This window comes from Epinephelus moara, chromosome 7 (assembly GCF_006386435.1).
Source record: "Epinephelus moara isolate mb chromosome 7, YSFRI_EMoa_1.0, whole genome shotgun sequence".
In the NCBI taxonomy this organism is placed as follows: domain Eukaryota; kingdom Metazoa; phylum Chordata; class Actinopteri; order Perciformes; family Serranidae; genus Epinephelus; species Epinephelus moara.
In genome coordinates, this window is record NC_065512.1 from 7,923,023 (window position 1) to 7,945,833 (window position 22,811).

General features: G+C 41.5%; 1 protein-coding gene across 2 annotated transcripts in view; it reads right to left on the reverse strand.

The window, feature by feature from the left end:
- Positions 1-22,811, reverse strand: part of xpo4 (exportin 4) — a 230,709-nt gene that overhangs the window by 164,375 nt on the left and 43,523 nt on the right. For both annotated transcript variants that reach the window (XM_050049190.1, XM_050049189.1), the window contains exons 8-12: positions 13,568-13,725; positions 1,750-1,924; positions 997-1,173; positions 578-720; positions 219-364 (exon numbers count right to left, since the gene is read on the reverse strand). In XM_050049190.1, coding sequence (XP_049905147.1) covers positions 219-364; positions 578-720; positions 997-1,173; positions 1,750-1,924; positions 13,568-13,725 — 799 coding nt within the window. The remainder of the gene's footprint in view (positions 1-218; positions 365-577; positions 721-996; positions 1,174-1,749; positions 1,925-13,567; positions 13,726-22,811) is intronic.

Here is a 22,811-nt window from a genome sequence, read left to right on the forward strand (position 1 = left end):
ACACAGCTTTTTCAAAGTGCCCTCTGTGATTTCACAAATATATGTCTGAACCCTGTTATACTTGACTGCAACTAGTTTAAATGTGTATTTCTTAGTAGTGAAATATATCATTTTTCACTAAAATTGATCCAGTCAATGTATAAAGAGATCAGACAACTCCAAAATCTTATATCTTTTTAAGAATAAAAAGACACAGAGTGTCACGTCTTGCTGCTGACCTGACACCAGTATGAGCCAGTGGATGTCCTCATAGAGGTCGTCCAGCACTTTGCGGTCCATTGACCCGGGGTCAGACGTGGCCATGAGGTGCTGCTGGGTCCTCTGGAGCTGACCGTGCAGCCGTGTCACCCGGTCCTCTAGCAGGCTGCAGGACGACGTCACAAGATTGGCGTTAACATGGGAAACACAATCACAGTGTTCGCTACCTGAACTCCAAGATCACAATATATCTCCAATGAAATTATAATTATGCAACTAAACAAAAGTCAAGAGAGAAATTCTGCCTTCTGGAGGTGTCTCATGGAGAGGTCACAGCAGGAGATGGTATGAAGTACTTGGTTAAGTTTTACTAGTTTACCTTGTGAGCAGAGGGATACAGTGGTCAGCCGCTACACGTCCCAGCACGCCGATGCTGGACAGCTGGTCGGAGAACAGCTCTCTGTCGTCTTCCTGCAGCTCGTTGATCTCTTCCTCTTCATGAGATGATATGCCATTCACTGACTGAGGAAGGTGAGCGTGGGGTCAGGGTTTTATAAATCACAAAGAGAAAATGTGAAAGGAAAAGTAAGTCAACGTGTTGTGAGGAGGATAGAGAGCAATCATGGCTTTGAACATAATGGCACGAGTATATCTAGTATTATAGTGCTGAAATTAATGGAACAGAGTGCTTCATTTCTATCCTGTAACACATCTTCCAAATCTTTAGGGTTGCCTTCCCTCAGTAAAACACACTGTTTTATCATGAATGTGAAGTGAAATACTGCATCAGAGTCTCACCAGGTTCCGGGTGCCGTCAGGAGCAGCCAAGTGACACTGGATGTACGAGTTAAAAACCTGGATCGCTGGCTGGACGAAGCAGCCGCGAGGAAAATGCTCCTCGTCCTGGACGAGCGTCAACCACGACTCCAGCAGCTTGTCGTACGCCTCCATGTAAACCATGTCGTCCTTATCCAGCTGAGCAAAGAGAAGAAGAGCGAGTGGATGTCAGCAACAAAATGTCATAATGAGACTCAAATCTCTGGGCTTTGTTGTCTTTAATGACCCAGTGACAAGTCAGTGACATAAATCGCTCAGGTCATATATTCAATATGTGTTCATATCATACACACAGAATCATTTTCACATTGTTGAACAGTGGTCACTGATGCACTCTGGCCTAAACTGTGACTTAAAATTTGGATTTCACATATCAAAGATGGCTATTTGTGATCACTTTAACTCCTACAGTCACTGTACATCGTCTTTAAATGTAATGATATTATAATAAAGAATAAAAAAATTCAAGGAGCTCACGAGATGATTTAACAGAAGAGGAAAGCAGAAAAAAACATATTTCTGCTATAGAAAATATTTATTATGATTATCTCTTGATGTGTGTGTTTTTTTCCCTTGTGATATTGGATTATTTTATTCCATTAGATCCTCAAAAATATTCAAATGAAATAAAGAAAGAACCAAAAAAAAATTGAACACTGTTAATCCTTTGAAACCTTCAGCAAATAGGTTTGGCATGAACTCCTTATTACTCACCACCTCCTCGAGGGCTGCGCTGCGTCCAAACGAGCAGGTGAGCAGCGTGAGGCAGTTGATGAAGGAGGTGAAGAGATCGCTGGGCAGTGCTGTTAAAGTACTTCGAGGGAACATGGTGATCATGTTGGAGATGATGTTGGAGATGCCCACAGCCTCCGAGTCCTCGATCTCAATCCTGAGAACACAGAAAATAAAATGTGAACTAAAGAAAAGATCCACATAAATCAATAAAATGATTAATACTGTTGGGAGAGTCAGGGTGAGAAATTATCAGTACAGCATATACTATATGTATTTGTCTAACACCTTGTGAGGAGTTGTTCTGCACAATGACAACTTTTACTTTTGATACTTTAAGTACATTTTGCTGACAGTACTTCTGGAACTACCTCGAGAACGTTAATTTTTAGACTGAAGTATCCGAGTTCTTCTTCCACCACTCATCCAGTGGTACAAAATCAATTTCCTTCTCTTGTCAGAAAAGGTTAAACTGCTCCTTTTCCCAAGCGTTGGCCCGAGGACGGACAGTTTCCACTCCGCAGGGTGAGGCAGAGGCTAAACTGGGGTCACTTTCCAGTTTACCCACTGGTGACTGAGGTTTTGGAAACAAGCATGAAAATTGATCCTTAACCAAAAACTCGTGGGCAACTTGACCCCTGAGCAGTTTTCCACAGCTGCATCTGAGGTTATTTTTATGGTATTTCTCCCTCATGGTACAGTACACAAAGTACATGATGATATACAGGATGGCTGTAATTACACATCTCGTTTGGAGGAGGCTTTCATCATCAGATCGTACCACGAAGCACGAAGTGACATGTGTGGACACGCTAAAATCATATTTGGCTGGGTGTTGGTGAATTTTAAAACCAGATATAAAAGTGGCTTGTAATCGTAATTCTGCACCATCAGGACAAGCCGACCGCAGTGTCTGTACGATCAATGTGAAGACATATCGGAGGATCACAACAAGAAGAAGAATGCAGCCACGTTTTTAAAATAATAAAAAGCTCAAAGTTAACGAGGAGCATTTAATCAGGTGTCAGACATTGTTCAGTAATACAGAGGGCCCTAAATGATCTATAGATGCATTCTCCAACTCCACTTTTGCTTGTTAAATGGTGCATAATCTGGGCGCAAAGTGAGGTGTGAGGGGCAAAGGGTGAGAGTGTACACACGTTGTGAACCTGCCTATGTAGGCGCATCTTACAATCTAAATAATGCACCCTTTAAACAGCAGGAAAATACTGCACCATCTTAACTTGAGACCAGGATTTTTTTTTAGGTAATTGGTGCAGTCACTTTCTGCTGCCTCAAAATAACAATATGTCAACAATGCGCATGACCACACCTCATTTTAAGACCTACATGCCCATGTCTGCACAGATGGGACAACATATACGATGACACAGATAGATCTGTGATAAGCTAAAGAACACAATATTAAGACAGGCTTTACTCATGAGTGCACGACAAAACAAACAGGATTAAGTTCTTATACGATGAAACAATTCTGAAAACTTGCCAGGGTTTTCTACATGTTTTGATGAGTGAACCTTTTCCACTCCCCCAGGGAAGGGACGCCAGTGTCCTCAGCCGACAGTACAATCTTTCAGAGGCTGTAGTGAGCTGAGTTTAGAGTGAAGATTCTGGTATCGTATGAAACGAGACAACCTAAGACATCCATTGGTAACCATGTCGTGGCTGCTTGTTTGGAAGGTGGTTAAGTAACGCTTCAAAGTTAGGCTAAAGTTTGGCGAAGGAAAAACTGGCATGGCCATTTTCACAGGGGTCCTTTCACCTCTCATCTCAGGAAATATGAATGAAAATGGAATCTATGGGTGCTCACAAGTCTCCACCTTACAGGGAGGCCCACTTTATGCTAGTCCCATGCAGTTCTGGGCAAAAACTATGCAGTTTTCTTCATGCAGTAAAAGTTGCTTATTCTATTTGAATAATCCTGCTTACTGGGGTCCATAAACAGTCTTGGAATTGTATAAATTGAGTCCGTCTGGAAAGCTGAGACTCTTGTGGATTCAATGAGCCCATTTTTATTCATCTGTGATGACGTTACCCCCCATAGGACCCATTTCATTGTAGTGAGACCATTTATTGAAATTGACCTCACTGTATAAAATGACCCACAGTGACCTCTACGATAATCACAGCCTCATGAAACTTCACAGCCTCAAACTAGAGACCTCGTGCATCTAGGGGATGGATGGCTTTCGTAGGTATATGGACAATAAGGAGGATTCTCAGCAGCTTCCAGAACAGAAGTGCTCACCATCCAACCGCAGAAGAATGCAATTCTTGCAGAAATCTCCAAATGTCAGAAGTTTTTGAAACCAATTCCCAGCATTCATTTTTGTTCCTCAAAGTCTTGGAGTCTTAATGTGGCATTGTTGACAATTTTTATCAACTATAAAGTCATATAAAATGTTAAAATTTGGCATCAAATCTGTGAGACTAATGGTATCAACCCAAAAATACTGTAACATCTTATGAGGCATAACTGAACGTGGGAATGGCTGTTATATACTTCAATCATAATGTTCTACACCTCTATAGACTCAACTTTAAAAGTTTAAATAAATGTCTAACCAAAAACAATGTTTATTACAAATTTGTGACAAGAAAAACTAATTTCCAGGTTTCCAAGCTTTCAGATGATGTACACTACTTCTATGTGGTATCTACTGTTGACCTGCTATCTCCACCTAAAGATCCCCTCTCCCCTCTTAAAAAGGCAAAAATGGCTCTATGGTTGAGAGCTGAAGAGGTTAACAGATCAAAGTCTAAATATGCCATGTTACTAACATTCAAGGGAAAATCCCTCATTTAAAAACCCTCCACAAAACCAACACCACCCTTGAAGTTTCCTGTATATTTTAGTCTTTTTTGTGTGTGTTGCCTTTGCTGCACCAGAAAAAGCAAAAGTCTGAGTGTTGAGTTTGTGTTTGAGCCGACACACCTCTCTCTCCCACAGTCGGTCGGAGAGGAACGCTGTGTGAGAGAGGCCTCGCTAACCCCTATCAGATGGAGTTAAATTGCGAGCAGAACTGTTCAATCACTGCAGATCGGCCATCCCTCTCCGCATGGTTTTCCGATGAGGCAATTGGAAAAAAGCTCCAAGAATAGGTGATTACAGACGGAGCAGGAGAGGAGGGAAGAGAGAGGGAGGGAGGGAGGGCCTGTGAGAGAAAAGAGAGCGACCCCTACTCACTGGATCACATGGTCCAACAACAAGCTGCTGCTCACATTCAAGTGTACGTCTCGGTTATTTATACTTTATATGTGAGTGTAAGTCAGATCAGAACCACTGGCTGCAGACACACCCGCAAACTAACGTAAAATGCTGCTTCTAGATAATCATCTCTCCAACACACACGCGCGCACACACACACACAGAGCTACCATGAACGCCACTGTGTCTGTTAAAAACCCTTCAATAAACTATAACTTTTTTCTATCCCCTTTTATTAACAGTTACACAGAGGCTAGACAAAGGACACAAAATGATTCAACTAGAAATGTCATCTTGTGGTTGCACGTCTGCGCCAATCATTAGAGTTGCAGTTCACATCCATGTCTGTACAGACTTGTGTGGCCATGACCGTAGACAGTGCCTCACATTTGGATGTTGCTGTGAAGAAGCTACAAATTTTAAAACATGGATGCTTCACACACATCATGAACTAGGCAGCACGGACGATCTGCCCTGCCACCACAGTTTCAAGATTAGTGTCACGTATTCTGTATCTGACCAAATGTCTCCCCTTCTGTTGCCGAGTTAAGACACTGAATAATGTCCAGAAAAGTATTTTTGCAGAACATTATGATGTCACAGTGAAGCTGACCTTTTGGTCTGTCATCACTTCATCATTTTATCATATCAGATATCTGTGTGACATTTTGTCATGATTAACGTACGAATTACTGAGTTATGGCAAAAAAAAAAAGAAAAAAAGAAAAGTGTACTATGATGTCACAGTGACCTTTGACCAACCCATGCTTGTACATTTTACGCAGTGACTGTACATAGAGATGGACATTACGTCTCCACTTCCTCCAACTGTACAGAAATGAAGCCAAAATATCCCGGACAAAGCCGCCGCCATCATGCAATGGTGACGTAATCTGGGGCCAGAGTCTGAGCAGTAGCAATCTCTGTGGTATTGAGTTCTTACCCATACATCTGTTGAACCAATCATGATCGGCGCCACCAACTGGCACACACAGCTGTCATTACGAATGTCAAACCTGCTTTTTATAGCATCAAATAACTTAATCAAAGCCAAACTTTCCAGAAACAAGAACACGTGAACAGAGACCATCTTTGACGTGTATTTTGATATTTTAGTTTGGCCCATGTCCTATTCGCTTACACAGAGGGGGCGGGGTTGAGACTTATCCTGCAGCCAGCCACCAGGGGGCGGTGGAGATGTTTGGGCTTCACTTTTGGGGAATGGTCAGGCCCCCAGGGATGCAGCTAAGCCTTGCATCCGATTTTTTCCAGTGGCCTAAAATCCCTGCAGTCCAAAAAGCATTTTTCCCCGTAGACCACCAACGTGAAAGAGACGTCTGTGAAACAGTTCGGTTCATCCCACAGCACCAGTTGTGCTTACCAAATGTGGCCCACAAGGCATCTCACTTTCCAAACCCGGCTCCAGACCAGCGAGCCGGGCTTCTTACCGATTTAAAGTTTGAGAGTAGGTTGAGAACGTTTCCGTCCAAAGACCTCTAATGATTCGCTTCATCAGATAAAACTGCGAGACTCTGAGCGCCATCTATCCTGAGGAAAACTTTGGCGGGAACCAGCTACTAGATAGTTCTGACTGCAAACAAGGTCAATTATGACTCTTTATATTCCACAGGTTTTGTATCTGTAAAACTTTCCTTGAGCCGAAAAAGTGATTTAAAAAAATCTGGGATGTCGTCACAATGTAAAGTCTGGGAGCCAAGCAGGAACTTGTGGGCAGGGCCAGTGGGAGAAACACTACTGCACATATTCAGTGGGCCGCATACCATGAAAGTACACCTGAAAGCTAGAAACCTTCTTTGCTGTATGTGCCAGGTAAGCAACTCCATTGGAATGAATAGCTGCCATCTTGGGGTCCAGTATTTAGTTATTATTATACACCTATGGGAGCCATGTTGGAGTGGAGTCATGTTATCCATCTTTATTATACAGTCTATGGTTTTACGAAATAGCGAGGCAGAATAATGATGCAACATTCCCGCCTTGGACAGGCTGTATATAGGGGGCTTGAGAGAGTGCTCTCGTCTCTGAAATTCAATGTCCTTCCTGTTGCCTGCTTAGGCTCGGCAGTCAATCGCACACGGCATGACAAACACAATATTACACACACTGTCATACTGCTTAGACAAGTTAGATTCAGTGCTGTGACACTGTTGGCACAGGTTGCTGATGTAGGTGCGGCAACACTGGTTCACCTTCCCTACAGCACTACAGACAGCTGGTCTGGCTGTGAGGCACTCAGAGACAAGATGGTGTCAGCAAGGTATTCAGCAACAACAGTGCTTTGCTCAAACAGCGCTGCAGGGACGACAAAGGTAGGAACAAGGTGAATAATCGTTTCCTTCTTGCCTTTTATTCTTAAAGTCATACAGATTCTTATGTCATTTTTTTTCTAGCAGAAACTCAGACTATTCTCTGGCTAAAGTGACTCCAGTGTGCAGATTTGTTACTTTTCTGTTTTATTATTATGCACTGAATATTTTGGGTTTCAGACTTGAACAAATCAAGACATTTGTCACCTTGAGCTTTAGAAAATCGTGGCGTTTTTCACTATTCTTTGATATTTGACTAGGCAACGATTGTTAAACTAAAAATAATGGTTAGTAGCAGCCGCAGAGGACGCTACTTTAACAATACTAAACACATGAACAACTGGGGCAAATTTCTTTTGTCTGCACTCTGGCATTACAAGGTGAGAAAGAGCAGAGTGTGTTTCCTTTTTTAATTACTTGAGGCTGGTGTTGGACGCTAACCGCCGCCTCACCCAGCTGCTAAAAACAGAGCAGTAATCTCTTCTAATGCATCTTCCTGTAGCCCAAAACACACTGTGACTCCCCTGCACCGCGCACAGGAACAATCAATGGGCTCCAAACAGCCGCCTGTGAGCAAATCCACAGCATCACACAGCTCTATTTCTTCACACGACCTCTGCTAACAAGCAGCCGATACAAGAATCACAGACTGAGGAGGTCCTGTGGCTCTTTGATGACACACATCTGCAGAACGCCAGTGAAACCCATCTCTTTCTCGATTCATCTCGAGTACAACTGATCATTTTTCTGTCGGTCACTTTGATGATGACTCCTTGATTACTTGAGTGAAGATTCGATTATTTCTGCAGGACGGAGGCTCGAAACAAGTGCTGCTTTACTTCTGACTGTAAGCTCTGATTACAGATTCTTGACGCAGAGGTCCAAAATGACGCCTCTGCAGGAAGTATTGATGAAAACTGGCTTTGAGGCTGAGCTGGGGAGACGAAGAACATTTATTTCCTTTGCTCGGAACACCCAGGTTCAGTTCTGCTTAGTAAAGGGATTTTCAGCTAAATACATTGAGCTGAACGCTGGAGCACACACACACAATTTGTTCTAGAGGAAACCAAAAGCCATTTTGATGCTTTGTGAGTTTTGAAAATGCCGTAATAATGAAACAAGGACAAGAGCTAACTTTTTTTGAATAAGAGGCTAAAATTCACTGCACACTTTCATTATTTCATCAGTTAAAAATACATTTAGATCACTGCTGATCACACAGACTGACCACAAACTCTGATTTTGGACATGAATCAGCTCCAGTTTTAACTTTATTTCCATGTTATATTCATTTATTAGATTTCTGTGTTTCCCACTTCTTTAGAATACATTAAAAAAAAATAAAGTGTGGTTTCCTTTTCATTTAGAAAAATAAATGTGCCAAAATAATGTGACAGAATTTTTCATCGTAACATATTTCAATGACTATAATTTCTCATATTTTGTGGGTAACTGTATTTTATGTCTTGCTCTTGTCTTTTACTGTGAAGCACTTTGCGACATATGAGCTTACAAGGTGCTTGAAATAGTTTAGATTCCTGCTTAATTATATTTATGTGCATTATGCTGTTTCACTTTGTGTTTTATTTTAATCATCTATACATATTTATAACTTCTCTATAAAAGCACTAATCAACATTTAGTTGACTATAGTGAAAAAGGTTTGTAGCTACAGCAGACATTGACCCAGATGAAGACCTCTGAGTCAGACCTTCGTCTTTTTTTTAATCTATATTGCCACGTAAAATACAGGCATTTTTTGCACAAACCCTACAGTGTGCCTTCGATTGTTTTTGAAGGAGATTTGCATCTTATATTTTTTTTTTGAGAGTAAACTTAACCCATGCAATGAGCCCCTTACGAGATGGAATAATTTCTCAAATTACATTTTTTTTTAAAAGATATTTTTTCGGGCATTTTAAGCCTTTAATCGATAGGACAGATGAGCGTGAAGGGGGGAGAGAGAGGGGGAGTGACATGCAGCAAAGGGCCACAGGCTGGAGTCGAACCTGGGCCGCTGCGGCAACAGCCTTGTACATGTGGCGCCTGCTCTACCACTAAGCCACCGACGCCCCTTCAAATTACATTTTGTTATTGATGTCCGACTCCTGCTTGAAATTATTTGACAGATATCAATAATCCACAGTTACCAGATGACTTCTACCCATACTAACATGCTATTTAGTAAGTTAAAATAGTGTGTATGAGTTTTCGTATATCTGAAGCCTTAGTATGAAACCACAAGAATGTGAATTACATAATGTTTCCAAATAAACATTACAGTGTGCCAACATTGGACACTGTGCTGGCATAAATATCCCACAATGCAATGCAGTAGTGATGAAAACATTACCAACAGCAGCAGTGACCATGGCAGTTCTGTAACATCAATAAGTGATGAATTACTTTGGTCATGAGTCTGCTGCCTGATGTACAATTTAGAAAACACCATATGAAGTATTGTGGTTGGGAAACCATGACAGATGGATGACTTATTACATGATTAAGCTTTGTTATGGAACATCATTGTTTGGGCTTTTTGTTAGCCATGCAAGCGGCGTGGCTCCAGGGACATTGGTCGGTCACTCCAACCCTTTGATCCAGATTGAGATATCTCAGAGACTATTTGGATGGTGTGCCACGACATTTGGTACACACATAAACATTATTCCTGCTACACATCAGCTTATCAGCATGTAGCTAAGATGCCTGTGACAAGATGTTACACAACAAGTTAGCCTGTGGTTAGCATTTCCAACAGCTGAAATAACTTTCTCCAACAGACGTTATGAAAAATAAAAGCTCCAGAGGGTTCATCATGCTGCAGATGATGGTACAGATGAGGCTGGCGCAGGTTGCCATGGTTATGAGTCTCCAAATGGCAAAGAGGCTCTCAAGAAGTGGCGTGGTAATTACAGCTCAGTGCGTCCGAAAAGACACACACTACTGTTTATGTACATAAAAGTATGCTGAATGACAATACACATATTGGGTATGTACAGCATAGTATGTGGTTTCATACGCAATGCAGGTTAGAATATTTCTTTTTATAGAAGAAGAAATAGTTTAAATATTAAACCTATGCCACTCTGGATTCAACATCAGCTTTATGTTAAAGGTCGGACAGCTTCACTTTAAATTAGAGGGCAACTACTGTAGGACTGACACACTTACACACACGTACACCCAGTATTTACCAGTGTTTCAGTGGTTGCTAGTGATGACTTTTCCTCCCTCGTTGAATAAACAGTCTCTGTGACGAGACTAAAGCCATAATTTGATCCACTTTCACGTAAATTCTGCTTCAGATGAAACTGGGAAAACGCAAATTCCTGGTTAACTCTATTTGTTACTGAACTGGAAGACACGTTGTTCCCTCTCCAGCCAGTTTCCCATACACTGTGCACAGATGCTGGAATCAGAGGCCATTAAAAACACAGACTCAACAAGCAATTACTTCCTGTAAATAAAGCAGAAATGGCACGGTATGAGTCACACTCCTGCTGACGTTGGCCTCCCATCACTTGTTGAGTCTCTGAATTTAAGAAACATGAAATCCTTGAGATTCTGGAGGGAGATAAACAGCCACTGAGACTGTAGCCAAGGTAATAGAAGAGTAACTGTGCTGACTGATCCTGCTTTGTGAACGCTACGCTACATGAAATGAACAGCAGAGGTTGTAGAAAAGCATTAAATTTAGATTTAAGTGCACAAACGCAGACATGTGGCCTTTATTACACAATATTATTATTCTGTAAATGCAGTCCTTAGACCTCATGTGATTTTTATGCACTTTATTCTCCAGTCATTCCCTGCACAATGCGATTCATTGAGCAAAGGAAAGTTCATTAATTTTAGTGCGGCGGGTGTGTAATAACCTCTTCATCCCGGGGGATCTGCTTTCAATGGGCAGATTTGAATTAGTTCCATCTGTCGTTCGTAACAGCCTCACCTGTCAGTGCCAAATCACCTGAAGGTGCTGCAGATTATCAAACACAAGACGTGCCAAATTGTCAAAAGAAAGCAAGACAGAGATTAATGTGACATGTTTAAATTAGTTAAATGACTGCTGGTATCAACTGGAACAAAACTGCAGCTTTGAAAACACCATTTTAAATCAAGCAGGTCCATACTGTGAGAACTGATGATTTTGGGATTTCTTCACAGCTAATATGAAGAGGAGGAGCAATAACCAGATGCATGTGGCATATTAGTGTTGTTTTAAGACAAATTTAAACCCGTCCTTAAAGTCATTCCTGTTACTGGCACTACTTATCAGCACACAACCTCACATTTCACTGATAAATACACTTCAGACACACTGTACTGGTTCAATCCTTAAAATTTAACCCTGAAATGGTAGAAATTCTCCACAGTGGCTGGTGGACACCCTGATGCCAACACCGTCACTGTTTAATCAGCAAGCTGGGGCAACATTATTCAAACAAGACGCCAATAACAGTTCGTACTTTGCCTCAAACTACAGAAACACCACAAGCAACATTTAACCTTCAGTGTGTCTCACAATAACCAGAATCCAACATGATATCTCGTCTATTTAAAATATGTCAGTATATTCCTGAGCTCAACTTGAAGGACAATGCTGACGCTCCTCCAGGCTGAGAACAAGTACTTAAAGAAAATATGAAACTATATTCTGAATAAATCTGACCCTTAGACTCTGATGAAGATTGGACTGCAGCCGCTAATACCAGCATGAATTTTGCATCACTTGCAACCACTATCTGCGCCATCTTACGATCCGATTCACACAAAATATTGCACTAATGATATACGGCAAAAACATGGCCATAAAGTTTTGCAGTCGAGTGCAATTTGCCCTTTATTTTCAACTGATATCAATTATCCATGTGGTAATGTCTTGTGAAAGGAGTGAAAAAAGTCTGACCTTGACTATACCGACTTGTTTCTGTGCAAAGTTTGTCACTATAGAGGCGTTCACATTCCTCTACTGAAGGGGGTGATGCCTGGCACTTCCCTAAAATCTGAGATAAATCTGGTGGTGTCATCTGGTGGAGGTATGCTTCCCAGGCGTCTGTATGATACCAATACCAGTGTATAGCACATGGGGTAAGTGTTTCTTGTAGGCTTTCTCCAAGACAGCCTGTTCTGAGAGAAATGTCTTCATTTTAACCCAAACCAGGACTTTTTTCCTAACCCTTACCAAGAAATCCCCTGGTAGAAAGTCCTCGAGGAAAATATCTCCCAGTTGCAAATGTACACCAGGCAAGCTAGATTAGGCATGTCACTAATATGAAAGCCAGTCGCTGTCTTATATGGGACTTCGACACAACAATGGCAAACAAACCTGAGCACAGCCCAGCGCAGATCGGACTTGTCAGTGCAGAGATCAGACTTAGCATTAGCATGATGAAAGCTGTGACAGCAAACATGTTACAGTGACCAGATTTTGGATGCAGGTCGGATCTTCAAGCTTCCTTTCACTATACCTTCCAAAAACTCCATCGTAGCAGATATTACTGTAAGTTTCACAAAAAACAACAATGTGTCCGAAACTGCCAGTTAGGCTACAAGCTAAAAAACAACAGAAACAAATAAAAGATGCTAACTGCTGATACCATTCTGATAAGTCTGCCTGTCGTCTATTTTGGTGCACAACAGACTCCTCATCTCATCTGAGTCTGGGTCTGACTGAGGGTCAAACATGTCTGGCTGCATCTCTACAATGTTTCCTCTGATGCTAGCACTAGCCATTCTGGCGAATACTCATCTTTCACCGGTCAACCTAACGCAAGCAGCCCTGAAGAAGGTAGAAAGCTAAACGTACCACAAACAGTGGTGGTGGGCGGGGCAGAGGCCAGATCCAGAGTTTCTCAGTGAGGGAGACAGAGTAGATCTGCTGCCAGACCCTTGTCAGAATTTTTTTTTTTACCTTTCATGTGGGAAAACCATGCTAAACAAAATATTAGTATTGCTATAAGTATTTAAAACATGTCTGGAGGGGGACTTCAATCGGCATCCATTTAATAGCTGTTGAGATATTGGACCAGACCACTGACAGACAGACCAACACTGCGATCCATTAAGCCACTAGCCTGGCTTAAAACACTTCACCAAGTAAAGACAAACAAAGTGAGTGTATGACGTTCATCCCTTTAGTTTTAACTACAAGCTGCTGCAAAGCACTAAGCACAGAACTGAAAGGAGCTCTGAGCCACCGACAAACTGTAAGTTCAGCTTTCCAGCACAGTGACACACTGACCCGTTGATCATGCTGAGCAGGCCCTCCACCAGGTGAGCCAGGTAGGAGACCTGGGCACTCTCGTCGGGGAAGATGGGCCCGTGCATGGAGGCCAGCTGGGCCAGGCACTGTAAGGAGTCCTGGGCCATGTCCGAGTCCTCCCGAATCTTCCTGTGTACCTGCAAGACGAGAGAATAAATGTAAGTCTCAGTCTCTGTTTTCAAGTTATAACACAATGTACTCAAGTGAAGATAAACCTCTGAATGAACCCGCAGATACCTCAGATATCTGAACATAGCCCTGTGAAAAGGACAGACTGACATAAAATATGTGGAAAAACTTCTGCACAGTGTCACGTTTAACAACTGAACAAGCACAGATCATTCCAGTCTTGTCTTCTTGCCCACCTGCAACATGAGAACAAGGAGGGTTCACATTTTTCCCTCTGGATTAACAGAGGCAAAGCTCAGCTGTGTGGTCTGAGTCAATGTCTCAAATCCTCCCTGATTCTCATGACCACCTGCAGGACTGCAACGCATCTACCTGACATTCTCCCCCAGAGTGCCTTTTATACATGAAAGACCACAGCAGAATAAGCTTTGTGCAGGATTGTTTCAGTGATTCCCACAAATCTAGCACTCATAATGCAGGAAATTCCAGCACACATTTACAGCAACGTCTAATAAACTTTAGCCAAAGTTTGCACTGGTGTGACTGGCCAAAATGCTCCACCAGCCAGACCAACTTCCGCCTCCAGGACAAAACACCTGACACACTCTCTCCCTTTCACCACCAGGTGTATGAGTCCCGGCTGCTGTTGCAGAATCTCTCTTGTGAACACATACAGACAGGTTACAATAATATGGAGTGTTGAAGGTATACAAACATGATAGACCGCTGACGGAACCTGAAGGATGATGTGTAAATGGCAGCAACAGTGAAGTCAATGTTAAAGTTATTCCTCAGGCTCCTCAGACAGGCAACAGTAATGCTTCTAAGGTGAAGCAGCAGTCCAAAGACACGTTTCAGCCTAACTGGCTCAGAAATATCTGTGGCTCCGACTTAACAGTAAGATAAGCTGATGAATTTGTAAAATGTACAGTGCGGTGACTTTTACCAGCCAGTTTTACAAAACCGCTCAGATGGTGTTTCTAATACAGCAGGGACAGGGAATAACCAGAGCAGAAGAAAGCAAAAGAAAGACTAAAGACAAAGAGATGACTACTAGAGAGAAGGACAAAGAGACAACAAGTGACAGCATATGTAAAGAGTTCGGAGAACCCTGAGGAGAGCAACGAAATGTAATCTGAGGTACGAATAGAACAAGGTAGTAAGTACAGTTAAGGTCCCCCTTAAAAATGAATTCAAGGCTCTGCAAAACCAGCTGAACTCAGTGAAACAGAGAAGGTGTGATGGGAAACTGCAGTATAAGCACAATTTAAATGGTGACAGCTTTGACTCATGTCATCTGAGAAAACATGTCTGATGGCTCCACAGGGAGGTCAGAGGTCAGAATCACCGACAGAGCAGCGACCTGTTCAGCAACACTTAGAAGCACGCTCGACAGTGAAGTAATTTAAACTTGTCTTCTTGACTCCACTGCACCTGTTTGTAGTGTACATATATTAAACTGTGCTACTTTGTCTTTGTTGAATTATCTGCGTCACCTTATGGAGTCTAGGTCTCAGTTTATAGTTTGTGCTTTGAATGATAGATTCTGAATTTGTTTTTTATGGTTAGGAATATTACTGTGATTTAATTTAAACTTAAATTCACCGTTAAACATTTCAATTTAAAACTTACATTTATAAGCAAATTACTGAATGTGAATTTATTTTATTTTTGTCTGCGCTTAAAAATCCTGGTGCAGTTGAACCTCAAATAAAACACAATTCAAAAAGTTTTGCAGCAATATTAGACTGAAATAAGTGAAGCGGCATTTTTTCATTCACTTTGAGACCTGAGCAGTTATTACTTGGCAGAACATCATCACTGTCTCAACAAACCAGTAAGTATGTGTTTAGAATTTTCAAAGTTGGGGCACATAAACAGATATCATAAAACTGTCTAAAGCCAGAGGCGCCACAGCTACGGAAATGGAAGGACACAATTAACAAAATGTATAAAATGGAGACAATAAACCACATAATCAGAAATCTAGATAAATTGTTTGATATAAGATGGAAGAAAGTACAGAAAAGAAGTATTGTACAAAAGTAGATTATTTTATTTTTTATTTTATTATTTTATTTCATGTTAATTTTTTTCTTATTAGCTTATTTAAATTATTAACTTTTTAAATTTATTTTATGTTATTTATCATTATAATCAAATGTATATATGTATTATTTATAATATTATTATTATCATGAATATTATATTTTCTTTTATTCTTTTGAAATGTTGGGATGGGTGGGAGAGATAAACAGTAGCTGTTATAAAGATTGATACTTCCATTTTCGTTTTCTTTTTTATCTGAGAGGTAACTACAGTAAAAGATTGTAATTTTACAAATATTAAAAAAAAAATAAAAAATCAGATTTCCCTGACAAGTTCAAGCAACCAGATTTGTTCTATTTAAAATAAATAAATCAAAATAAAATAAGATAAATGAAATAAAATACAAATTAAAATTCTTCCATTATGGCACATGCTGGAGTAACCACCTCCACAAATCATGAAAATGATCCTTAACATCTTGCCATACCTTACTGATTTACTGTTGTTAACTACGTAAAATTCTCTTTATTAAAGGCGACCAACTTGAACTCTTTGCTTTGGCTTTATGCAACAGCTCCAACAGGATTAAATTTAAGACTTTTTTATACCTTTATATATTTATACCACACAGAATACAATTTAATACAGTTTTAACGGTCAAAACAGTCAAAGAACGACGTTTGTCAGTACTTCCCCACTATAAGTCCTCATAATATAACTAATAATTTCTGCCACTAACAGATTATGTGTTTATCTGTTTTGCACATTGTTCTTTTGTTTTCCAGGATGAGTCTTGCTTTTTACCTACTTCGCTTATTATTGAGTATAAAATCCGCCAGATCATTATAACTGTGTTCTTTTGTGCCACTGTTATCTTGGTATAGAAGAAAATAAGATTGTTTTAATCAGGGTGTCTACAGCTTCAGGCAAGTTAGATTTGAGACTTTTTAAACGATTGAATGCAAAAAGCCCCCAAAACACAAGAACTGACATCAATTACTTAGGGTTATGGACAATTTAATTTTAAGTAAATGCCAGAAGCAATTATTTAAAAAAAAAAGGTGTTACCAATTATTTTGAGATTCTACAGTGCAACATCAGACAAACGATTAATCACAAAATCATACTTCTTATGTCTTAGCATTTTTAAGAGCTTTGACAGATTGATTTAAGACACTTTAATACCAATTAAGGCCTTATTTTTAAATTAATTTGGTGCCTTTTATGACTTTTTAAAAGAATCAGCAGAAACTTTTTTGTTTTATTTACCAGTGTGGAGTGTGTCCAACAATCACATGCAGTTAAACATTGTTAATAAAAATAACAAACTGATTTACGTTCAGTAAAGTTTTTGCAATAACTGACGTTCACCCGTTACAAGCCGCTGAGCTTCTCAGCTACTGTGGCTGGCAGCAGTGACAGTGTGCTGGCTACAGGTCTGATGGTCCTGATGGAAACTCCCCAACAAAGGACCGATTAGCCTTCTGCGTCCACAATCACTATTGCACCAGTTTTACTTGTTTTAAAGTTTTTAATCAAATTTAAGATAGATATTTGGACTTTTTTATTAAAATTCAGTCACTGCAGGTGAGTATTAAGGTAGACTTGGTCCCGTGCAGGGGTAGGATTCATGTGAGAACATGGTTATTAGAGTCAGTTAAGTTATTCTACATTTTGCCAACTGGAAAGTGCAAGTATAAACTGAGGAGTAGGTTTAAATATTTGTAAAATCACAAATGAGGACTTCCAGAAAGAAGATGTTGACTTATTTTGACGAAAACAAATTAAAAGATAGATAACAGAAATTAGATAAAATGTTTGTAGCATTTAAGACCCCACAAACTCAAATTTAAGACTGTTTATTGACTTTTAAGGCACAATTTATAAGAAGTAACACATCTCAAGACTTTTAAAGGACATGCAGACACCCTGCTTTAGGTGTATACTTAGCCTGCAACTGCATGCAACAAGTTATGACTAATGTTATCGTCTACGGCAGGTAGGGAAAGCATTCAAGATCTTTGCACATGAAATTCAAGACTTTCTGATACCTTTTAAGGCTTTTATTTGAACTGCATTCAGTGTTTTTAAAGACCTTTCAGCCCTAGTAGATGCCTGTTTATATTATGTCTCTGAAAGGAGAAACACGGACCCACATCACATCCCCGAAATACAGTGTGTGAGGGGAAATTTAATCCACGAATGTTGATTAATGTCGAGACTTTTATGCTTTCTGCCGATGAAACTTAAATCAAAATAAACAGCATAGAGAGCACCACTTTGAAATAGAAAAGTCGCCGAGCGAGAACAAAAAGGTGAACCTGCCTCGTCCTCCTGTCACCACTTTCAAAAACAGTTCAGCTGATACCAGTCAGGATTAAATACTCACTGGTGTCACCCACCACCCAGCGAAGCTGAGCCGAAGCGAAATGGCGAATTGATTTTTCGACGCGTCCGTCTCTTCAGACCCCCTGGTCTCGAACAAACAATCACTGAGCTCGTCTGGACACCGCAGACAGCCTCAATCAAACCCAGAGAGGAAGGTATCCGGCTCCTGACGGAAAAAGACTCCTCGATTCAGTCTCATCTCAGCTCCGAGCTCCTGTTCATCTGTGGGATTTGGGGGTTTGTCCATGCTGAGCTGTCACACTCCGACAAGAGAAGAGGCATTGTTGGTTTCAACTGTGCACAAAGACGAACGTTACAGTAAGGCAGTAGCAGTAACAGCACTGCGAGTCATCACAGCCTCTCAGCAACATGGGTTTCCACTGACGGCACTACGCGGACGTCTGGAGCTCAACTGCCTTCCTCCTGTGAGCTCTCTTCTCAGCCAGTCCGAGCTCTTTTCCTCTTCCTTCTGCTTCTCCCGCGTCTTGAACTGTCATCCTCTTAAATCCAGAGTGAGTGCTTCTTCACCGGCTCCACACACTAAGCCAGCGCATGGCCCCATCGCAGAGGCAATCAAACTTTCAACCTCCCTCTCCTTGTTGCTTCTTCCTCTTCCTCCTCTCAAATCCTCTCCCCTTCTCACTCCCTCCCCCCCAAAATTCTTTCTCGCTGCCTCTCCCCAACTCCCCCTCCCCTCCCTCGTCTCTCTGCTCTCCAGCTGGGGTGCCTGGTTGGTCGTAAGCCACGCTGCTGGGAAGAGATCTCAGATGCTAACGTAGCGTAGCCACCATAGTCTCCGCTGCTGCTGCTGCCCTCTTCCAGAGCGTGAAGTCATCCTCTGGAAGAGCTCAGTGAGGAGGGAGAGGAGGAGGAGGAGGAGGGGGGAGAGCCGGGTGAGTGAGCCACAGAGAGAGACAGAGCAAGAGGGAGGGGTGGGAGAGGTAGTGCAAGGCCAAAGGATTGAACAGCGCGAGCTCTGAAAAAGCAGCTGCACCAGCGAATGATCCGTGCGATGCCAGTAATGTCAGTCGCCTTGAGTCTGACTATAGTTAGAGATACACAGCATGTGTGTGTGTCAGTATGCGGGGAGTGGGATGGATGGAGGGAGAGAGAACAAGATACAACAATATGGAACATTTTGGGCATGCAGCTCGGATGACAGCAGGTTTTGCACACTGATTAATCAATGGATTTGGTACCAGCAAAGTGTTGGCGTTGTCACAGCTGCTAATTTGGTGCTTATTATGTTTGATCTGACACTGGACTGGACTTTTTTTTTTTCATTTAACAAAAATATTATCAAATATTAAATGTTGTCTGAACACAAGTGGCCACACAAGAACAAAGCCACAATAAAATAGTGTAAAACTGGCAAAATTATGACATGAACTGAAAATATGAAAGAAAAAAAGAGTATGTAAATGGTGGTATGTTGGTTTTAAAGCTGGGGTAGAAGACTTTGGCCAATCACAGGTAAGAGAGGGCGTTCCTATTGGCTGTTCCCTCGATGAAAACCCGATTTAATGGTGGAAATTCCTGCAGAGAAAGTTACTATTCCAGCACTGGCAACAACTGCCTACACTGCAAAGCAACCCAAAAAAGGAGGATGGATTTATCAGAAACAAAGTCTAAAAGAGAATCTGACAATAAACGAACTAAAACATATCAACATCAGCAAAGTGTTTCAGAGATGGAGAGAAAATGTTGCTAATATTTTAGCCTTCATGGCTGCTGCTTCAGATTCAGGCTCATGTAGCCAATGTTAGCGAGAGCCTGATATTACAGTGTGTCCTCCGCCTCACTCCCTGCTGCTAGAGACCACCTCGCCAGGAAGACAGTGGGCAGCAGCTGTAGAGACTGACCCCCAGTCAATGGCCATAGCAACCCGAATCCAAACAGTGCAAACCCTTCGGGACCGCACAGCCCCGACTCCCTGCTGGATCAGCAAACTTTCTGTTGCTGCTGTTACACAGGTTAGACCTGGTGCTACTGTGGGCCACCCAGCGCTGGGGGGTTTGTACTGAACAAAATTCAAGTGTGCATCTATTGCTAGCTCACCTACCACCACTGAATGCCATTACTGTTTACATGCCGTGATACAGTTGATGGGATGGTTCGGTAGATAGAAAGTAGTTCCTACATGCAACTGCTCACAACAAGGTCTGTGGATTATCTTGAATAACCACGTCATGATTTCTTGAAAGAGACATTGAGTTTTTCAAATATAAATATTTTTTGGCACTTAGTTCCATTATATTGGAAAAAAAAGACAGACATCTCTACAGCTGATATCTCCGACACTCTACAACTCAAACCAAAATCATGCTAGATGGATAAATAGCACTACAGGTAAGAGGTAAAATATGTCTTTTTGATTTTGGGGTGAACTGTCCCTTTAAAATACAACTCATAGCCACTGTGTTTCTGCTGTCTGAGACAAAAAATAGCTGATACCAGATCTAATGATTCTATGAGCTTGGTTATCTAACTTTAATTACTTCGAAATGTTGAACGCTAAAGCTAAATACATTTGATAAGGGATTTGAAAAGATAAGGCTCTGAAAAGCAGATCTGATACTGGACTCAGATTCATTAAACCCAAACCTCACTGCAGACATATTTTAGTCTGTACCAAAGATGTATTGGGTGCAATACCCATTCTATATTAAAGTGAAAGAATATAATTGGGAAGGAAAGAAAGGGTGGTTAGGAACAAGGAGAGTCGAAGCAAAGAGAAAGAAAATGAGCTATAATGAGAGAAAACTGAGGGAAGAAGAAAGGCAGGTGGACAATGAGGTGAGGGAGAGGGCGAAGGAAAGAGGATGAAGAGAGAGCTCGACGACAGAAGAGGAGCGGGAAAGAGAGGAGTGGGGAGACAGAGAATGAGGAATGATATTTATAGAAGGAGACAAAGCCTGGTGTCTGTTACCTCGGGGGGCTCAGAGGCTCATCTTTCTGTTTTTTCAAATCAACACTGTGTTTCCAACTTATTGTCTTTCGCTCTCTTTTCCACCGTCACCCTCCCGCTCTCTTTCAGATTGGGTTACTGTCTGCCTGCAGGCCAAGTCAGAAGAGAATCAGCCTCTGCTGCAGCCTCATCAGTCCCTGCACTCCACACTGATTGTGTTTACTGGCTAAACACGAAATGCTTATTGTGTGTGCTCTCGTACTTCTATCTCTGTGAGGACTGGCTTTTCTATCTTTGCGAGGACAATGTAGATACGTATCATACAGTATGTTTCCTGGAAATTTAATTGAGAAGCTCCATAGATTAAAAAATTACCATATTAGTGGGTCTGTTTTTGGCCAATCTAATAAATGAAATATCTAAAAATGAAAGTATTGTATCATATTGATGCATCAGTGCTTCAATATTGCCAAACAGCAGTGGTACTAATACAATGATGCCACAAAATCTGTCATGTTTGATGCATTTCTATTGTCTGATAGTATATAACGTCATGTCCCTTGGTGAGGAGCAATTTTTTTGTTTAACAATGTCATTAATTTTCAGTTAAACCACATATTTGTTTGCAGCATTTAATGGAAATGAAAACATGTAAGAGCATAGGATAGCTGCACTAGAGCAGCTGGAGACGGCTTTTTGTAAATGTTTTCGCATTTCTGTGCTCTGAGCGCCCGGCGATTTTGGCGGAGCATTCTGAACTCCTCCAGTTGATAAAACTTCCAACTCAGTGCGGAAAAACGCCCCACCTCAACTCACTTTTCATCATCTTTTTTCCCATTGTCCACTTGGATGATTTGAGAGGCGGGCCTTCTGTGGTGGTCACAGCAACAAGTCTACAGTTAGTAAACAATGGAGGGGAAACCGGTGGTAGCGTTTGCTGGATCCCCAGAGCTATACGGCCCAACAATAGACAGCAGGTTATCAAACTGCCCCTGAGTCCTCCTAAAATATGTCTGGAAATGGCCATCATGGTTGCGAAGCTCCTGGACCAACTGGTGGTACTCCCCATGATCCACCCTCTTTTTTAGGGTCTCATGTACCCACACAGATCTCTGTTTATCTGCTGACAGCCTGTCACCCTCAACCAGAGCTACAGACAGTACCCTCTGCCTCAACATGTCAGCAACTACACAGTGATTACTGGGAAATAACTAGAATAAATTAACAGTAGACTGATCACATGGCAAGGTTAGAATAAGGATGTGAGTCTGTGGTTGCCTGGAAACAATAATAAGGTGCAGCGAGCATTTTTTTTCATGCATCTCGGTACCCTAAACTGCCAACTCCATCAAATACACTGTGCCCGACTTATCACCCTCTTCGTGTAAAGCCTGAAGGCTTCTAAAGGTGTCACAATGCTTGGTCATGCACCTCTGAATTTTCGTAACTAGCTGCCCACTGTACGTGCTTCGCTTTTTAGTTCAACAGGGATGCCTATAAATAAGACTGGCCGAGGAGGTTCGCCTGCACAGACACCCGTAATGTTCTCCAATAACGATTCTTCATTGAGAGATCAGAGGGGCGGTCAACCAGCCTTAAATTCTTGGAAAGAAATAGCCGTCCAAACTGGGGAAAGAAGAGGCTTTTTGCCGCAGGTTGTGGAAGAACATGAGAGATCACTGTAACCCTCATGGAAAGAGTGGCGACCCGTGGGGAAACAAAGCAGTATAATATTATTGTGACTTTAAT